Source organism: Anser cygnoides, chromosome 8, assembly GCF_040182565.1.
Source record: "Anser cygnoides isolate HZ-2024a breed goose chromosome 8, Taihu_goose_T2T_genome, whole genome shotgun sequence".
Taxonomy (NCBI): Eukaryota; Metazoa; Chordata; class Aves; order Anseriformes; family Anatidae; genus Anser; species Anser cygnoides.
Window position 1 is genome coordinate 22,808,360 of NC_089880.1, and position 19,164 is coordinate 22,827,523.

Below are 19,164 nucleotides of genomic sequence, written 5' to 3' on the forward strand. Positions count from 1 at the left end.
AAGGTGCTTTCCATTTAATATTTTATTACCAGTGTTAAAGTATTTTTACTGAACGTATACAGGAATTCATTCTCCTTAATTCTGAATTGAATTTCAGATTCTGTAGAGGGATTTTCTTCTACTGAAAGGTTTCCCACCTAAAATGCTTACACGGGCTGAAAAAGACAAATCCAGATCCTCGTTAACATTCCTACATGAGAAAATTTGCAGTCCATAAGCACTTTCCAGTGTATTGAACTACCGCAAGTCAAGAAGGCTGCAATAATTCAAGCAGGCAGTGCTGTTCCATGAGGGGCTGCTGTTTGATGTCAGCAGGATTTGTATTCCAAGTTATTTGAAATTTCCTCAGCTTTGTGTTTCTGGTATTGAATAATCTGTCCTACGTACACAAAGAAGTTCTGAATAATGTCACGAAAGTCATCATCGCTGTTAATACCAGAGCAGCTTGCTTTCTGAAGGGGAAAAAAAACTTCCTGAGGGGAGTTTTAACAAAAGTACGTCTAAACACACAGCATTCCCTCCGAATGCACTTCCATGGCAGCATCTCCTCTGTGTCGGTGGGACTGCAGCGCTGCTGAGCCTTACCCCAGTGTGCAGTCCAGCCTCTCTTGTGCTGGCACTGCAGGGCAGCTCGCCTCCTGGATGGGTCAGTCTGGGGAACTAAACCAGGTGCAGCCTGTTCCTTTTTATTCCTTTTTTTTTTTTTTTCCAAAAAACATTAGCTGTCTTAGTTCACTAACAGTCTCACTGCAGGTAGGATGAGCTGTGCAAGCTCTGGACAGGTGTAGGAGCACGAGACCAGTTTCAGTCTGCTTAAACTGCCATGGAAGTGCATCCTCTGTTCCAGTACAGTCTTGCTTCTGTGAGATATCCCAGGAGTGACTGAACACTAAAATATTAATGCTTAGTTTGTAAGTCTAAATTTGCAAGGACAATATTTTTTTTTTTTTTTTCCCCAAAGCTTCCAACTCAATTTAAATCACAAGAGTGAATGTGCAGAAGTTGCTTGCGTTGTATTAAATCAAGTAATTTAAATAGCTTTTAATTAAACTGTTGCCACTTGGAATAAAGCTTTGTAAATGTTTACAATGAAGAATTGCAAGGGTTATGTTTGCTGCCATAGCAGCTGTGTACAGAGAGATCGGGGCTGGCAGTGATGCTGCATCATTGTGCGAGAGTGTAAACGGGAACCCATGACAGCGTCTTCTCTGGTTGCCCTACAGGCTGAACTCTGCTCCGGTGAAGGGCTTTGAAAAAGATGTGGGTGGCAAGACAACTCTCCGGATCACATATCCTGAAGGTGCAATCCAGAAAATGGAACAGTATGAGAAGGATTCCCTGTTTGTTCTGGCGGGATTCAAATGGCAGGATTTCAAGTGGCTGAAGTACATTGTTTACAAGGAGAAAGTGGTAAGAGCCCTGTTAGCTGGCATTGTGAAGGTCACCTAATTAGACGTGGTGTACAGACGTGATATCACAGGCATATTTGACACGTTTTGGTCTGAGGAGAGTTCCTTTGTGTGCCCTGCTGCATTTAAGTGAAGGCTTTTTTTTTACGTCCATGGACTTCAGTTTTAATTAAATATGTTTTACAAATACATCTGCTCCCTGTAACCTGACCTTGCATCACAGATGAGGCTTTCTATTGAAGAACATGTAGCATGTGCTGTGAATAGTGAATTTAACTTTCATTTTAAAGAGTGCATGAAAGGACCAGCTTTTGCATGGGTTTTTTTGGACTCCTAGGGTTTAAGAGCAGAGGAAGGAAAAGAACAATGATAAGGGAAGGAAATGGGTGTTTGGGAACTCCTGGATAGCACAAGTCATTATACATTGCTCAGTTATTGCTGTACTGAGATTCATAATTTGGGATTGGCTAAAATGTTGTCTGGAAGAACAGTATCAAATCTAATTTAAAATGACTGAAATAGTTAAGCTGCTGTTTCCCCTGTGTAAGTATTTTGTCCTGGTCAGTTTTATTAGTGCTCTTCTTTAGTACCGTGGACCTGTTACAGGGTTCTTTTCTGTAATTCACCCATCCTACCCAGAATCAGGTTGTGATGACTGACTTCCCATTCAGTGGATGGTTTGTTGCCTTGAAGACCAGAATACATGACCTCTGTTTAGCTATGATCCTTGTTTTACAAATCCTATATCTCTGTTTTCAGATGTTCTTTAATGATTTTTCAACAAATAACGAGACAAATGGATCAATATTTAGAGGGTGGGATGTTAGGTTATGTGTTTGGGGACAAAGATAGGAGGCTGGTAGTTCATATACAAAATGAAAACAGTCTGGGAATATAATTGTATACAGCTGTGATATAGGTGGCCTTAGGGCTTGTACCTCGCTTGTGTCTCACACTGGCACCAACTTGCATTTATTTTTCTGTTACAGGGCAGTTGTTGTTACCTGTCAGCCTCTGGGCCACGCACAAGTGGCCTTTGGTAACATGAATAATTGAGTCAAAAGTTTTCTATGTGGTTTCTGCCCTGGTTCTGCTCTTCATTCTACGCAAAGGAAGGGTCTGCATTTAATATCCTGATGGTATCATCAGTGCCCTGCTACCTGAATGCTATTGTAGGGACTCATAGCCTTTAGCTAGAAGTTCAAAGGACAGATTGGTTTGCTTCAAAACAAATTGAATTTCTTACCTGATGTTTGCAGTCATGCAGCATTGGTTGTAATGCAGTGTCCTCTGGTCCCAGAAAGATATGGTGAGCAGTTTGCTAAAACTTGGTAGAAGTCTGGGAAGAGCGATTGCAGTCATCTTAGCTGAACGCTTCCGTGCCCAGCTTGGCAGAGAGCAGGAAGAACTTGAGCTTCTTGCATTGCAGGTTATTTGAATGCTCTTGTGGTTGGCTCCTTATCCTTCATTTCTTTGGAAGAAACGCTACTTTTTTTTTTTTTTTCAGTTCTTGTAGGTGATGTTTTCCAGATCTCTTAATTTCTGTTGCTCTTCTGAAAGCTTGCAGTTGATTCACATTTTTCTTAAAGAGCGCTGTCACAAATGTACAGAGAACATGAAATAGAGAGGAGCAAACCACTGGCCTTGCAGTCCTCACACTTTATACATCCGCTGTTGTGTCTGCCTTCGCCATGGTGGCATGGGACTGCAGGTGAGTGTCCAGCTTGTAGCTCACTCTGCCTCCAGGTCTCTGCAGAGCTCTCCCACATACCTGCCATTCTTTCTAAATACATGTCCTCTGCAATTTAATAAACATGCTTTTTACTCCATCGTCCAGGTTGATAATGAAAGCACTAAACAGAATTGGTTCCTAGGCAGACCCCAATGTAATACATCCTTCATTTCTACAATGAGCCCACTGAGAATTCCTTCTGGTTAGGTTTTTTTTTTGGCCACTTTAGAACTCATGTCACAGTAGTGTCATTAGTAACATTCTTTGGCATGTTTGTGAAAGTAATATGTCAGAAGCTTTACTGAATTCCAGTCCATGTCTTGCTTCTTCCTATGTTTTTCCTGTAGAAAAAAAAAATCTGTTTTTCCTGTAGAAAATACTATTTTTTAGTAATGATATGCTCTTGACAAATCCACCTGGATTAGTACTTATCTTCAGTGTTTTTTTATCTTTATTTTCTATAATTAATCTTCCTATTCTGAGAATTTATATCATAAATCAAGTCTCTTCTCTTTTTTGCCTTCCTAGGGCTAGGAACTACTTTTCTCCAATTTTCAGTCCTTTGACACCCTACCTGTTCCACATAAGTTCCCAAAGGGAATCATCACTGGTTTTGAGGCTGCTGAACCAGTTCATTGAATACTTTAGGATGAGGTCCAGGTGACGGGAAAACATCTGTCTTGTCCTCTCTAGTTTGATCTCCTCCAGTTTGAGGCTGAGATCTTGTTGTCGCTGGCCGTAGCTGCGAGCAGGTGGCTAGCACAGCTGCCTTTTCGAATGGAGACTGATGCACAAAGTGCTGTCTCTTAGCTCGAAGAACTGACCCGATGGAGAACCAACAGTGCTACGGGAATAAGGCGTAGGCGTCTGTTTGTTCTGGTAGTGAGTGCTAGTATTTTTATCAGCGTGTGGTAAGTTCAAAATGACAAATGCCTGCCCAGTGCTCTCTGTGGAAAGTTTCTGGTTCTCTCTCTGCTGACTGTCTGGAGAAAAGGGGCATTTTTCCTTTCCTGGATTTATCTCGAGATGCTTAGTTTGATCTAGGAGGTCTGTACGCCACTGTTGCTTATTCCTTGTCTAAGATTAGGCCTGTCCCTCTGCTAGACTTCATCCCCACTGCAAATGAGTGGTTTCAGCCAGGAGTCCGACCTCGGGACAGAGATAAGGGAAATGAAAGCATCCTGCTGAATAACATGACTGCTGTGGGAATGGACACAGTCCTTCAAAAAACGGGTCAGATTCTGACCTCTGTTTCCTTTGCCCCTGAATTCTGATGGCAACTGCATGTTTCCATGGTAGAGTCGTGGGTGGGATTTGAGACTTTCTGATTTTCTTCAGACATTGTCAGACCTGGAGCTGCTTGGACCTGCATGACTGGAGGCTCTGGGCCAAGCACTGGGATCCTTGCTTAGTCCTCTTTCAAGTAAGTGAAATCAAAGGGAGTTTATCTGAGAGTGAGTAAATGAAAGACGAGTGGCTATTTATTACCAGGGTCAGTGGTCAGATAAGCTTATTCTCCCTGCAGCTGAGAGGGATTTGCTCTGTGTTATGTTAGTCTTTTGGCAACACTTGCACACTGAGAAAGGGATAAGTGCTTTACTCTGTAGAGAGGAGGATTTTCGGGAGATGTTTTAAGGAAAGAAACAGTGTGATGCAGAAATGGCAGCAGAACAGTAAGGTAGAGGATTTGACGTGTTGCATTCAGTAAGGTGAAAACCTTTCAGAGACCTGCATGATGCACCAGTACACACTGTCTGCATTTAGTGTCCACTGTGTAGAGGAAGAGGAGCACTGGAATATGGACCAAAGAAAAAGTAAAAGCTCAGCCACTTTTTATTTCTCATTAAAATGTATGGAAGCAGATAAAAAAACTTGAGAAAAGGTTGATATAAAAAAAGGACAGGCTTGGCTAAATGTTCATACTGTGTCATCAGCAGAGCAAAGGTAACTTGCATCAGAGCTCTGGTGAGCTGGCACTCAGAATTGCAAGGCTGTAGCAAGTTAGGGCAGTACTGCATCACTGGAGAGTATAGACCTGTACATTAGTAGAGGAAAGGTGGGTGAATCTGGGCAAGTAAGACCCTGTTAATCTGATTTCAGTCCTTTGACAAGCATTAAACTCAAGGAGCGAATCATTGCACGTGTTGCAGGTAAATGGGGAGAAAGGGGTGTGGGATGGAGAAAGGTGACGTGTAGCAGAGGGGGAAGGATTGCACCACTCTGACCCAGTATTTAGATGGACAAGGGGAAAGGAACTGGATCGGAGCCCCACAGCTTGCAATTGCAGGGAGCCAGACTTATTGCAGAAGGGTCACGGATGTGAGTTGTTCGTGCATCTTTGGTGACTGGCCTGGCAGTGCTGACTTGCAGTTGTTGCTGCAAGAGGCTGCTGGCAGTGCCAGGCACCCGTGCTCGGATCAAACAGCTTCTGGTAGTGCATCCCCAGCGGTGGTTACTCACGGACAGTCACTCTGAACAGTTGTGCTCTTTCCTGGACTGTTTATTGTGCCAAGAGGCATTACCCACCCATCTCGTGATCCACCTTGCTCCTTCCCACAGCTGTACCATCTTGCATCACCTGGGTTTTGTCAGTCACAGGAGCTCTTCCTGAACATCTAAAGTAACAGGGGAATTACAGAGTGAGGTTTTTTTGCTGTATACTTCCCTTCTCTATTCTCCTGGTGAAGGATTAAAATAATAGTCAAAAGCTGAAAGTTTCTTCACTGCGTTCCGGGTAGTTGCTTTTGAAACAGAAGAATTTACAAGCAGCAATTATGCAAACCAGCCATCACAAGCTGGCACCGAGGCTGATTCCAGGGTGGTTTTTTTTGCCTATCATTAGTGAATCAGAAGGAACTCTCTTGTTTGGTTAGGGCTCAGTTCCCTGAACATCTGGCACATGGCAGCAATGCAGCCAAGTGAGGGCAAAGGTTTCACTAGAAATTGGCAGCTCGCATGCTTCCTTCTCGTGCGGTAATGAGCCTGCGGACACTTCCAGCAGGGATCTCTGCAGCTGCTGCCAGAAGGAGTCACTTGTGCAGTAAGTGCCCGCGGCACCTCGAGGCTCTCTTTGATAGTGAAAGTCATAGGAGCGAGTGAGCACCTGCCTGCCAGCGAGGCCAGGCGCGGCTGTCTGTCTGTCCCTTGCAGGGGCATGCCTCTGACAGCTCGCGCGATGCCATCTGAAAAGCAGCCGTCCTCCGGTGCTGCTGAGGCTCCAGCGATAACCCCAGGCAGGAGACAACCCCTCCTTCCTCGTCCCAGCACGTGCCTGTCACTCGCGGAGATGTTGCAGAGGTGGTGGCAGTGAAGATTTATTTATTGTTAACCTTTTGTTTGGAGCTACCTTTCTGCTTTAAGTCAGCAGGTTGCTTCTAGTCCTCCTGCAGTGTGTTACGCCACCTTCCCACCCCAATCAGCCTGCCCGTGCTGGAGCCAAGGCCTGACCGCTGCCAGGGCTCTTGCCATCTGCTCAGCCTTTATTTAGAGATTCTCTTCTTCCATTCACGGCCTTGTCACAATTCCCTCAATGGCCTTGTCATGCTACGTGTTTTCCAGGGCAGTCGGCAAACGTCACGGCCTCGTAGTACGCTGGGGATTCCTTGGAATCCAAAATAGCCTTGCAAGGGGGCTGCTCTGCATCCCTGAACATCTGAGGAGCCAGGATGCTCCTCCTAACAGCTTGAGGACAATAGAGAGGCTGGGAGTCTCTTCTTGCTGTCCAGTCCTAGTAAAACCTCACCCACATGCACGCATTAACAGTGAGCTTAGAGCCCCTGGGCAGGCGGTTTCTCTGGGTCCAGCTGAGGAGGCAGAACCTGCTTTTTCTGACACTGTCACTTGCCCTTGGTGACAAATGGAGCGTCCAGTAACAGTTTTCACTCCGGAGTCTCCTTCTAGACTGCAAATAATTTCTTTCTCTTTCCTCCTCCCAAACAGTTGTTTTAAAATATTTTGTTTTGCATTGCCTTAATGCATTATGGACGTGAAGCTTGGTTACAGAGTTACGCTGCCTGGTCCTGTGGAAGCATTGCCTCATGTCCTCCTGCCCTCCTTGGCCTCTGGTGGAAGGGGACAGAAGCTGGGCTTTTGTTCCTTCGTTAATAAGAGGAAGCTTTTGATTTGGGAAATCATCTTAGGTCCTATCATCTTGTCCTGTCCTATCCTATGAATTTGACTTTTTCTCTAAATAGCCATTATTAATAATCCCCCAGAAGTATAACGTAGGAAGGCATGGCTGGTGAGTAAGGCAGCCAACATGCATGAAGGACATGATGAGGCTTGTGCCAGGGGAGAGGCGAGAAAGCCTCTTCACTGTCCTGTGGTCCAAGCACACAGTGCAAAAGACCACTGCCACTCTCAGAGGATGGGGGATTTTAGGAGCAGCTGATAGCAGACATACATTACCGCATCGTCAGGATGGGTCAGTGCCTGGGTCGGGGCAGCTGAACCAGTACTAAATGTTGAAGCAAAGAATAAAGAGAATACAGTCAGAAGCAGGCTCTTCTGGCTCCTACCAAGTCTGTGGCTGAGGAAAAAGTGAGAGAGTCTGCGTGACTTATTCTGTGGAGAATATTCTGTGTAAAATATTCTGTATTCTTCTTTTTTTTTCTTCTTCTTTTCACATTTTGATCTCTTTCTTGATAGCCTGTGCTTCTTGAGGGGTTGTGCCCCCATGGTCAGGCACCAGTGCAGTGATAGGAATGGCCCAAGGGAACCAAGGGAGAGTTGCACATGACAAAGGAGTCTAGAGTGGTTTCCAGAAGATGTAAGGTGCCATGTTAGAGAAGGTGAGCCAATTTTTTCCCAGTCTTGGTGAGAAGAGAGGCTGGAAAGTATGTGGGTACGCTATAAAAAATCTTGCCCCTGCTCACCAGAAGAGGGAGAAGATTTTAGTTCTGCCCCGTGTAGCTTTCAGCAAGCTTTCAGATAGCGCCGTGGTGACGACCATGCAGGAACCTCGGCAGACAAATGACCCAGTTTGCAACACGGGCCTTGGGGGAGACTTCCTGGCCAGATTCCCAGAGGAAGGTTGTTGGTATGGAAAGTGCAGGCTGGAGCTTGCCCGTCATACATACCTGCATGCAACGGCGTAATAAGATTAGGCAGGTCACTGCATAGCTGAGAGCTGTTCCCACCCAGGCATACTTAGGGTGGCTGTAGGTACACCGTCAGCCATCAGCTGGTGACAGGGGCTGCTCTGATGCCATTGCAGCGTGCCTGCACAGCACTCGATATTATCGGGTGGATGCGTGCTGCACAATAAGTTGTCCACCTGGATTCGATGGCCATCACATCCCCAAGTCTGTAGCAACGTTCACCTAAGCTTCTGAGGCAGATGAAGAAAACTAAAAAATATTCAAAAGTACATTATTATGAAATAATTCCAGGTATCAAACCTTTGAGAAGAGTCTGTATTTGCAGGAGTAACATCATAGATGACCCCAGTTTTAGACAGAATCTCCTTAAAACTTCAAACCAAGATTCAGTTGGTATGCTTGCGTTTCCACAGTATGCATAGCTTTTCTCCTTTTTTGTCCCTTGCTTTGCTTGCCGTTAACAAAATTCAGTCTTCCTTGCACTATTCTTCCCACTAGAAAATAAGAAGCATTTATTCGTGCTAGGCTTCAGTAGTCCTTAAAGAACCTTTATCCCATATCTGCCAAGACAGCATCATCTTCGTTTCTGGCTCAATAATCCTAGCTGTGACATGAAAATCAGAGAGATTCAGTTAGCATTTTACTCATCTCTAGTTCCTCTTCCTTCACATCATTCTTAAATGAAGAGACCAAAGCAAAATTACTGCCTGAAAAGGCTGAATCATAGCCCTACTAGGCACCCTTTCTGGGATTGCCTCACCATCCTGCTTTATCCTGAGACAACTTCTTCCTAAAATTGTCATCTTCTAATTAATCTCTTCTGATGTCTGCTGCCATCCAGCTGATAGTTGCCTTTTCTGGGTATTTGACACTCCTACCTTCTCCATCCATCCGTGACTCAGACAAAGTCTAAAAAAAAAAATGGAGAATTTAAAGAGTTGCTTTTTTTTCCACATTTCCTTCTTTTGAAAAGCTAATGTGAGCAAGGGCCAAATGAAGAGCTAATGCAGCTGTCTTGAAAAAGCATCAAGAGGGTGCTCATGTTGCACTCTCCCTCTTTGGCAGGCACTGGCTGTATTTAGACATCAATATTATGCAAATCTGAGTAGGTGCATTTCAAGGTCATAGTGCATGTAAACTCAGGTTAGACTGGTAGCTGCTGCGATCAAACACAGACTCGGAGTATCTGAAGCGATATAGAGGATTTCGTTCCAAATCTGGGGCTGATTCTAATGAAAGACACCATTCCATAAACAGCAGAGCTAACAAAATCGCCCGCTCGCCTGTGATTTATGTCCTCCTCCCTCTTGCACCACAACTCTCTCAGGTTTCCTCCACCTCGTAAATACCCCCTGCCTTCCGTTTCATCCCTGACTACTGCGTGCTTCCCTGCTGGCCAAGACATGCATGTTCACTGGGCCATACGTATGTGATCGGGCACCTGGCAGACGTAATGAGCAGGTAAGTGCTGAGTTCACACGGCATCACCTCCACCTGGCCTCCCGTGCAGCTGCGTGGGGTCTCTTCCACCCAGCCGTGCATGACTTTCCCACCAGTGCAGCCCCTGCTTGCTGAGGACCTCGCGCTGCCCACGTGTGCAGCAGATGTTCTGCCGTACCGGAGCAGAGCTGTGTGAATCCAGCACATGGAAAAAGTCAGAGGACATCGACAACAGCGAAATGGAGACGTCGCCCAGAGGGGTATCAGCCGTTCGTGCAAGTGTTAGTGGAATAAAGATGTTCTGTGTTAACACTTGAGGAAAGAACTACAAGAATCATTTGAAGTCTGCAAAGCCTCCCTTAGCCTAAGAGATTTGGGTTCAATTATTTAGTTTATGCATGAGATTTTGGGGAGATTTACTTATAGTCTCTCTGAATCTACATAGAAGAAACTTTTTTTTTTCTCAAAAGACTCTCTAAAGTAGTTGGAGGAAGAATATCTGAAGCGAGGCAAACAACCAAAAAAGGCAGCACATTTATATCAGTATAATTATTTGTGCTACATCTGCCCTACAGGCTTGATGAATTTGCTGCTATTTGAAGTTTTAAAATTGAGACTGGATGTCTTGGTAAAAGTTCTGCTCAAGTTGTGGGAGAGCGAAGGACTGGTAGAAATCCCCAAAGGAGGGTGCACCGCTCCGTGCTACGCAGGACGTCCAGGAGGACGTCAGCAGGATCTCCCTTGGCATTTTGAGCTGTACAGTTACGAAACAGCAGAATGTGGTGGTTAGGAGCTGAAGCTAGATAAAATCAGCCTGGACAAATGTAATTTCCTAGAGATATGAACTTTTAATACTCAAATGACATACCCGTGGAGGCAAACAGTGGCTTCTGACAACTTCTGAAATACAGATTTAATCCAGTGTCTGGGAAGATTGTTTTGCATGGGGTGTACCAAGGATCGAGCTGCACTCTTGTGTGGCCTTCTGGCCATCCTTTTCTGTGACCTATGGGAACCCCTGTCTTCACTCTCTGTGACCCATTTGTTGACTCTGAGGAGCAGGATAGCAAGCCAGTAGTACCCTTGGCAGCTTTTTGTTGATGTTAGTTGCTTCATTCAGTCGTGTGTAGGGTTCACTGCAATTTTTTCTCTTCCCGGTGCATGCTCAGCCAGCTCTCTTTCTGTGTCCTGAGGGAGAAGGCTTCATGGAATCTGAGGTGAGCAACCTCCAGCATAACAAAATCCCCCAGAAGAGCCCTTCGGAAAGCATTGCAACACCACAGGATGCTGTGAGTTCACCCATGTGCAGTCTGAAGACTCACAGAGGGGGGAGAAACATTGATTTGATTTTGTAAATAAAATCACATGCTTTCTATCAGTGGCTGAAAAGACGCTCCCTTTCACAACTCCAGGAATTTTGCTATCTGCGTTTTTTTCTTTAAACTGAAAAAAAAAGTTTTAACAGTAAATATTTATCCAAGATGTGTGGTTGTTAATATGATCCAGTCTTCAGTCATTTTGAATGGTGTCATGATGACAGATGTTAATTCAGAAAGGAATAGATTGGACAATTTATGCCCAAAACACATGTGTTCCTTGGCGGCCTACATGGATTACTTGCATAGTTAGTGCTGTCTGAGCAATTTGTAATGTTGTCTCTGCCTCGAAGCACCGAGGGCTCCAGGACAGGGGGTTGATCTATATCTCCAGTTAGCTATAATAAACACCGAGGTAACTAAACTCCCTGCCTGCTTTTATCTTCCCAAATTTATCTCTCCCCCTGTGCTACAGCTGTGCACGGTGCTTCTGGTTCTTCTTTAGAAGAAAGCAGTTTCTTCCAGCAGCAGAGGAAGATGTGCACGGGGTGCAAATCCTTCACCTCCTCCCCTGGAGCTCATCTCTAGATTCAGCTTCTCTCCTGCCGCAGCACACAGTTATTTAATGCAAACACTCAACAACTGGATTGAAAATAAACCAAACCACTGGAGGTACTAAGCAAGAGGGAGACTCTGGGAAAGCCTTGCACTTTTTTTGACAATATTTAGATTCTTACAGTTGTGAGTTTATGGAATATGTCAAAGGGTGTTTCTTTTCTTCTTAGGGCCAGGTTTGTGGAAGCGTTAATATCTTCTGTATATTATTTTCTTTAAATAGGAAGCATACATTTGGAGGAAAATGGCCAAGCTGTTGGGTGCACGAGGCTTTTGCTAGGTCAACTCGGGAGGTTTTCTCAGCTGGTTGATTGGTTGTGTTCTGGCCATTTTCCGTGAAATTAATTTTGCCCACAACTGACAAGTATGGCAAATAGTGGGTCTGGCCCAGGCAATCAGTGCTTTGTTTGGAAAAACTCTCCAATGTAAATGTTCTGTTTAGATGACAGTTTATTTAAATTATCGTCTTTTAAGAATATTAAATAATGTTACTAAAAAACTCATCTTTTGTAAAACACCTATTATTAATGCAAGTCGAGACAATAAAGTAGGGCAGGAGCTTCCTGGCATCTTCCCAGACTCTTGTTATTTTGACCTTTCTGCTTTCTCCTTCTAAAGGATGCTGGATAATTTGTATATGTTCTATACGAACACTCAGTGAACATAGAAATTATTTGGCTTCTCGTTTCAGCAGAGATGCCAAAATAGGGGAAGACAGCTTTTTTGTGTACTCTTGCTGTAAAAACAATGTGAAAATTTCCCTGGAGACTTGCTTTAAGATAACTTCAGAAAGTGATGAGGGTTTCTAGGCCATAATTTCTACTGTGGTGATTCTTTAGCTTTTTTTGTTGTAATGTGCCAAGAGTTTAGTCTAAATATGTGTTGTTTAGTGAGATGAGATCTTGTTTGTATTCAAACTCACGAACCAGTTCAGCTCCCTAAAAAGACTTTGCTGATGGCTTGTCCTCAAGTGCCCTGGGATACCCTCGTGTTTTGCCACCAAAACCTGCAAAGACAGCGCTCTTTCTTTCTTTTCCTTTTTCTTTTTCTTTTTCTTTTTTTTTAATTCTTTGGTTCCAGCATACTGTTATAAGCAGAGCAGGTAGCTGTGCTTACAGTTTGGCTCGCCTTAGGTTTTCTTTTGTAAGCGACTAGGAAAATGACTCTTATCACTTTATTATACTTTCACCTTCACGCTGATGTTTTCCATGCCACAGGTTTGGCTCAGCTGGAAAGTTCAGCTGAAGTAATTTAGCTGTCTCTCGGGTTGAGGCTAACAAAAATGCAGGTTTTCTACCTGCTAGAAACAAACAAAAAAATACAAACTCTCCCACCCCATTTTGATGAGACACTAATTCTTCAGTGCAGCGGCTGGGAATGGGCCAGGCTGTGTCCCATGGCAGCCTGCTGGGACCCTTGCAAATCCTGTAAAATCCCATGGCTCACTTTGTTCCACAGGGGCTGTTAGATGCTGGCAACTCAGTTCTGAGTGCACCGAGCATGGTCCATGCTACCAGGCTTCCTGAGCACTGCCTGCCTTGCTCAGGTGCCCTTTCCGTACCCTTAGTTGGAACGTGGCATCTCCAGGATTTAGGAACAAAATGGGATTTTCCTTCCAGTTGCTTCTCCGCAGCGAGAGGGGGGCACAGGGCAGCAGAGAGAGCAGGGGGTGTCCTCGGGAGCCCCCTCCCCTGCAGCCTGGGCTGGTGCGTGGCAAGAGAACAAAGCAGAGCCTCGGAGGCTGAGGGTGATGAGTCCTGGGATGGCAGGGAAAGGAAGGGTTTAGCACCAGCAGGGAACTCCTCCAAGTGTGCAGTTTTGTCAGGATTGAATAGTTCAGGAGCCTGGTAAGGGGATGCATTCTCCTTCCCTAATGGCTGATCTAGAATGCAATAGCCTACCAGGGCTTGTAGTTGCACTTAGAGGACTGCGCTGTAAGTTTAGTTACTCCATTTGATGTAGCTTTTTTGCTTGAGTTGATTTTTTTTTTTATTGTATTGAGTTACACTGTAAAACTTTTTAAAGAGCTTTATGGTTGTAAAGCAAGCCATTAGAAGCTAAGAAAAGCAAATAATTTAACGTTGTGTTTTCAACATTAATTCAGTTCTCCTGTGCAGATGTTATTCGTAATATGGATGTAATAATGTCGTCCTCACTCTTGGAGTACTGCTGTCTATCTGGTGGAGGGGGACACTGAGACTTAGTCTGGTTTCTGTCATGGAAGAAGTTCAGCCTTGGTATGAGCATCTGCAGAAGCCATGGAGCGTGTTGTGGAGAGGAGAGAGCAGAGCAGAAAGAATGGCCTCCTCCATTCAGCCTTTGAATGACCGTTGTGATGCTGAGCAAGTTAGATCAGAAGTTCCCAAACACTGTTCAAGTCCCACGAGGCAGATGTGCAGGAAAGGTGTGTGTTCAGCAGCAGGAAAAGCTAAATGAAGTTGTACTGTTCTGAAAATGTTCTGAAAATTGAGGATAAGGTATCTGAAGTTGAACATCAGAAGGCAGTGGAAACTGGGTATTCATCAGTGTGTTTTCTCCTCTGTAAAATGTTGTGATAGATGCCAAATACTGTAGAGATGCTGTAAATATCAAAGTATTGCTTGTAAAGCACTTAGATGTATGGCAATATTAGAAAACTCGTGTGGGAAAATTAGAAAGTCAGTGTTCACAACAGAAATACTGAATTTCTGAAGTTGCAGGGCTGTCCTGCCTCAGCACTTACTAACATGTGGATTTGGCCTTTCAGACATGGTATTCTTTTAATAGATGTTATGTGAGTATGACATTTCATAAACTATGCAATAAAAATAATAGTGAATTAAAGGGACTGGTCCCCTATGGTTATAAAATATCCCCTAAATAGTAATAATATTATAGGGCCTGTTCTTCGTTGGGAGTTTTCTGAAACTGTACTCCTTTAGATATCTTTTCATTGAGGGGTTATTATTAATGGACAAAAAACCACAACACAAACATAAATTATCTAAATCCATTGCTTTTACTAACAACTTCCGTCTTTCCTAAGATATTTCAAAACAGGAATATTTCTCCAAGCTTTGGCTCAAAATCCAGCTTATGTTTTGAACGAAAGAGTCTGTAGTAGAGTCTATCCATCACCCTATCTGCACACAGCGCAAGCACATCTTCTGATACGCCATATGTGAGCTATCATGTATGCTTTGACTTGTGAAACGCAGTGTTCATCAGATTAATCTTTAGTTTTCTTTGCAGCCAATCTGATATGTTCCAAGTTCCATTTTCTTCAGAGGACAACCTCTTTTGCTACAACATTTTATCTTACAACTGTGAATTATATTTTAAATGTAGAAGTACATTAAAAAGAAAGGAGTTACATTGGATTTGCAACATGCAATGTCCAAAAATAAATTTGCTCTCCTGACTCTTTAGAGCTGGTCTTGGCCTCATGGTACCTAGTCCTGGGAACGGTCAGACAGCAGATGAGCAGTGCAGGAGGTCCGTGTCTATAGGTGAACTGTATCACACCCAAAGTTATATAGTTCAAATGAAGTGCAGCAGGGCTGTTTGTATATACTTTGCTATTTATTCATAATAGCTGCTTGCATGCCAACAGGGCAGAAACTTGCTACTAGCAGCCATGGGAATGCTGTAGTGTAGAAGACTGAACTGATATATAATGCATCAATGCTTACTTCCCAGATGGCTTTTGTCACTGCTGCGGTTGCTGCTTTCAGAGCCAGTGTCTCTGGACGCGGCAGCTCCCTGTTCTGTGCAGTCCACGTGTCCGGCGCAGAGTTTAAAGTCTGCAACTCCCACTTGGAGCTAAGCTTCCCTTCTCTTGTGGTTTTCGTACAGAGATCTCGACCTGGCTATGAAGCCTTCAGAAACTAATTTCTAAGCCAATGTAGTGAAGTATTTATTATTAGCTCAACTCAGGAAGAAGCATAGTTAGATTTTTATTTTATTTTTTGGTTTATGGTGTGGGTTTTTTTTTTTGTCTTTAAAAAGTACTGTGTTGAAAGGTGCTTTTGTCTTCATCCTGCTTTGCTGCTGTCTTTGCCACTGAAAACTCAATAGAAAACTCTGAAAACTCTCTGGGTAGAAAATCTCTTTGGGTTTCACACTGAGAAATATTGGTAAAAACTAAATTTGAGGGGTTTACAACCTATTGGGAGTCCTCTTGGGCAGTATGTTAGCTGATAGTGCTGTGAGGCTGTTGGGAGATGGGACGTACTGACAGGGGAACAACCTGGGAAGTTGCAACCATTTGATTTTAGACTTAGTCAGTGGGAGGGTATTCAGAGAGAAGAAACAATTATAAATACAAAATACAGAGCTGAGTGCTGGCCATTGGAGCTGTGTACAGAGGGCGGTGAGGGGTTCTCCATTGCTTCGAGAAAGCTGGGTGGGCTAGTGGGTCTGGCAGTTGACCATCAACCTGGATTGCAGGCTCTCAGCACTTCTGTTCTCATTGCTAAAAATTCCTCATTGCTTTGATAATCAGTGGAAATGGTGAAACTTCATTTATATTACCACTTGTAGAAAAACATTTTACAGGCCCCCATGTCTACTTGACCTCTGAGAAATGCAGTGTTGGCTGATAAGATGGTTATTTTCTAGCAAAAGCACACCTTCCACGTTTAATCCAGTTACGCCTGAGCAGAAACCTTTCAGAAACCTCTGGATGGATTGCTGCTGTACCCTGTGTTTGCGTGGCGGTGAGTGCTCGTGGGTGATGGGTATAGAATAACCACATTCCAGCCTAGGTGAGGGCAGCGAACTCAGTGAACCAAGTGCTCCGAGGCACTCTGAGGTCTCGTGACTGGCATGTCATTCTCTGGCTTTTGCTTTCCATCTTGCCCTTCCTCTCCGTTTCTGGTGTTATCAAGGTTTGAAAGAGCAGTTATCTCCATTTGCCACAGGTTCTCTCTCCAGTCTTGTCATCTTTCTTGTTGCTCTGCAGCACAGTATTGCATACGTGGACCTAATTCAACTTTGTGTGGCACATAGTTGACCTTTAGAGCCTCTCTGTCCCCTTCCCATCAGACTTAGAAGTCATCCTGAGCAATGCTTCTTGTACTCCTAAACCTAGTAGTACCGCAGAGGTACAGAAGAGGGATCATCCGTGTCATCAGGGTGCCGTAACATTACCCCTCATTTTGCATAAATATTGGAAATGCAGTTATTCTGTGAGACAGCCCCTAGCTGTTTGTAACTTCCTTTAAGGTGTACTTCTTGACTAAAGGTCTGAGTTTCCATATTTTATTTTAGTGTATGATGTGATCCACCTTGGTAAATCTGGGAATAGGAGATGGAAAACTGAATGGAGACAAAACCAGCCTGCAACAAACCATCTGTCCCCGTTACCGTTCAGTACTTCTGTGAGTAGGCAGAATGAGGGATTATAGCAGGACTGCCCTGCGCCTGGAGCTGTTCGGTGAGGTGTGCCGTGTTTTATCCCTTCCTTATAACTTGCCATCTCTGACATTTCGCGTGCTGCTCCTCTTTGAGGTCCCGGAGCTGCATCTGTAGAGGGGATATTGCTGCTTCTCTCCCTAGATGAGAATTGTACAAGAGATTGGCTTGAAAGCTCTGGCCCATCTAGATTTTTGCTTTTTAGTCTCCTTTAAAACCTTTTGCACTGTCCTTTCCAATTATACAGTTTTGAAAACGCTCCAGGATTGCTTAGAAGTGCTGTGGGCCACAGATACTCGTACTTCAGCCACGCTCTCCTGTCTCCTCTCTCCCCGTGTTGCTTGTTTCTTTATGCTTACACTGTAAGCTCTTTTAGGCAGCACTTGGCACCACGCGTGTTGATCAGTGACTAAGGTTCCAGGTGCTCAGTAATACCAACAGATAATAAGGGTGGGAATTTAAAGCGGGGATGTTTTTTTCAGCCTAAACCCCGAGGTCTCCGTGTCAGCGCCAGGAGGTGATGAGGTACTGTGGGAACATTGCCTAAGCAGTTTTCAGACTCACTTTCTGACTCATTATCCTAATGGTTATCAGGAAGAGAGATACCGTGTCCTCAGAGACACGTCTTCAGGCGCTGCAAGGAAGCAGGCTTAGCTGCCGGAGCAGGGGATGCCCCCAGCTCAAACCACGGCTCTGAGCTGCTGAATCTGGCAGGGAGCTCCTGCCTTCCCTCCGAGCGCCTGCTGCTCCTGCTCTAGCTCCGTCTCTCCTAATAGCCTAAAGAAGGGACAGAGTTCCCCGACGGGAAGCGATTGCTTTGGAAACCTCACCAAACATCTGTGTCCAATCAGACCGAACATCTCCACGAGGCAGAACAGCGGCCCCGTAGCCGAGCATCAGCGGTAGCGAGGAGCCTTGGCACGGGCTGCGCTTCCGACCGTGCGGCTCCGAAGGGGGTTGCGTCAGGGGAGCAGCCTCCCGGGGCTTGCAGTCGTGGTGGTGCTTTGTTTCGTAGCCTGCCAGTGACAAGCTGCAGAACAAAACCACAAAGCTCGAGATGCAGCTCGAAATTATAGGGTTTGTGGAGCCAAACCACAAGGCTGAGAATTTCAGTAATTATAAGCCAGGAAAACAGTTTTTAGTTCTTTGTGAGTAAGGAAAATCCCAGGGCTTTGCCTACTGTGTAGGTAGAAATATGAGAGCCGTCTGCTGAGACTCCCCATCTCTCACTGGAATTATTTTAGAAATTACAAATGGAAAACATACCAAAATGAAAGATGACCTGAGATGTCCCTCAATAAACTAAGGGGAATTGCACAGAAAAGTTTCAGGGAACAGCACTGAGCAAGCAGAAATAAGACTAAAAGGACAAACCAGAACAATTTCAGAACTGTGTGACAGCCAAGGAAAGTAGCCAGGGAAATACGCTGGATAAATGACAATAGGAACAGCCACAACAAAAGGACCAAAATGGACAGGTTGTATTCCCAGCTATGGATTGCATCCATGTTTGGGTTGCACTTGCACTGAACTGATGGTTAGGAGCACAGGTTTGGTCCTAGTGGTTCACACAGCACTGGAAAAATGAGCAACTGTGATATGTGTAATTACATTTTCCCAAATTGCTCAAACAACAACAAAGTCTTGAGACTTTTTATGCTTTGTTATTTTTTCTCTTTAACATTATATATGTGTAATGTTAAAAAAAAAAAAAAAAGTAAAAACTCCTTAATGACCAGAACTTCTGTAGAATCTTCTGTGAAGTTTGAATCTAAACAAGAGGCAGTTTCGTTTTAAATAGCTGGCAGACCTTGGATTTGTTTGCAAAATTTAAGCAATGCCTTATTCAGAGCTGCACGTGAAACCTTAATTCAACTTATAAATTTATTTTAGTTTCAGGATCACACGGTGTTTTTCCAGGAAGTGTCTGCTTAAAACCATGGTAAGATGGTTTCATCGAATGAGTAGCTGTTCAAGATTTTTGTTTATCATCTTCATTTCTGTGAGACCTGGAGCATGCTTAATACAAGCGGAATCTATTATTTTTTTTCCCCTGGAACTGAAAGACCTTTGCTTTACATGTGCTTTTAGGAAATTCTGAAGGTTTAATATTTATAAATTTTTAAATGAATTTTCACAGGGGTACAAAAGTCAACTGA

The 19,164-nt window shown here is 44.2% G+C and overlaps 1 protein-coding gene across 10 annotated transcripts in view; it reads left to right on the forward strand.

Annotated features, from left to right (window-relative positions):
* The window catches only part of ST3GAL3 (ST3 beta-galactoside alpha-2,3-sialyltransferase 3), a 183,212-nt gene that overhangs the window by 136,787 nt on the left and 27,261 nt on the right, over positions 1–19,164 (forward strand). For all 10 annotated transcript variants that reach the window (XM_048059205.2, XM_048059206.2, XM_048059211.2 and 7 more), the window contains one exon: positions 1,224–1,410. In XM_048059205.2, coding sequence (XP_047915162.1) covers positions 1,224–1,410 — 187 coding nt within the window. The remainder of the gene's footprint in view (positions 1–1,223; positions 1,411–19,164) is intronic.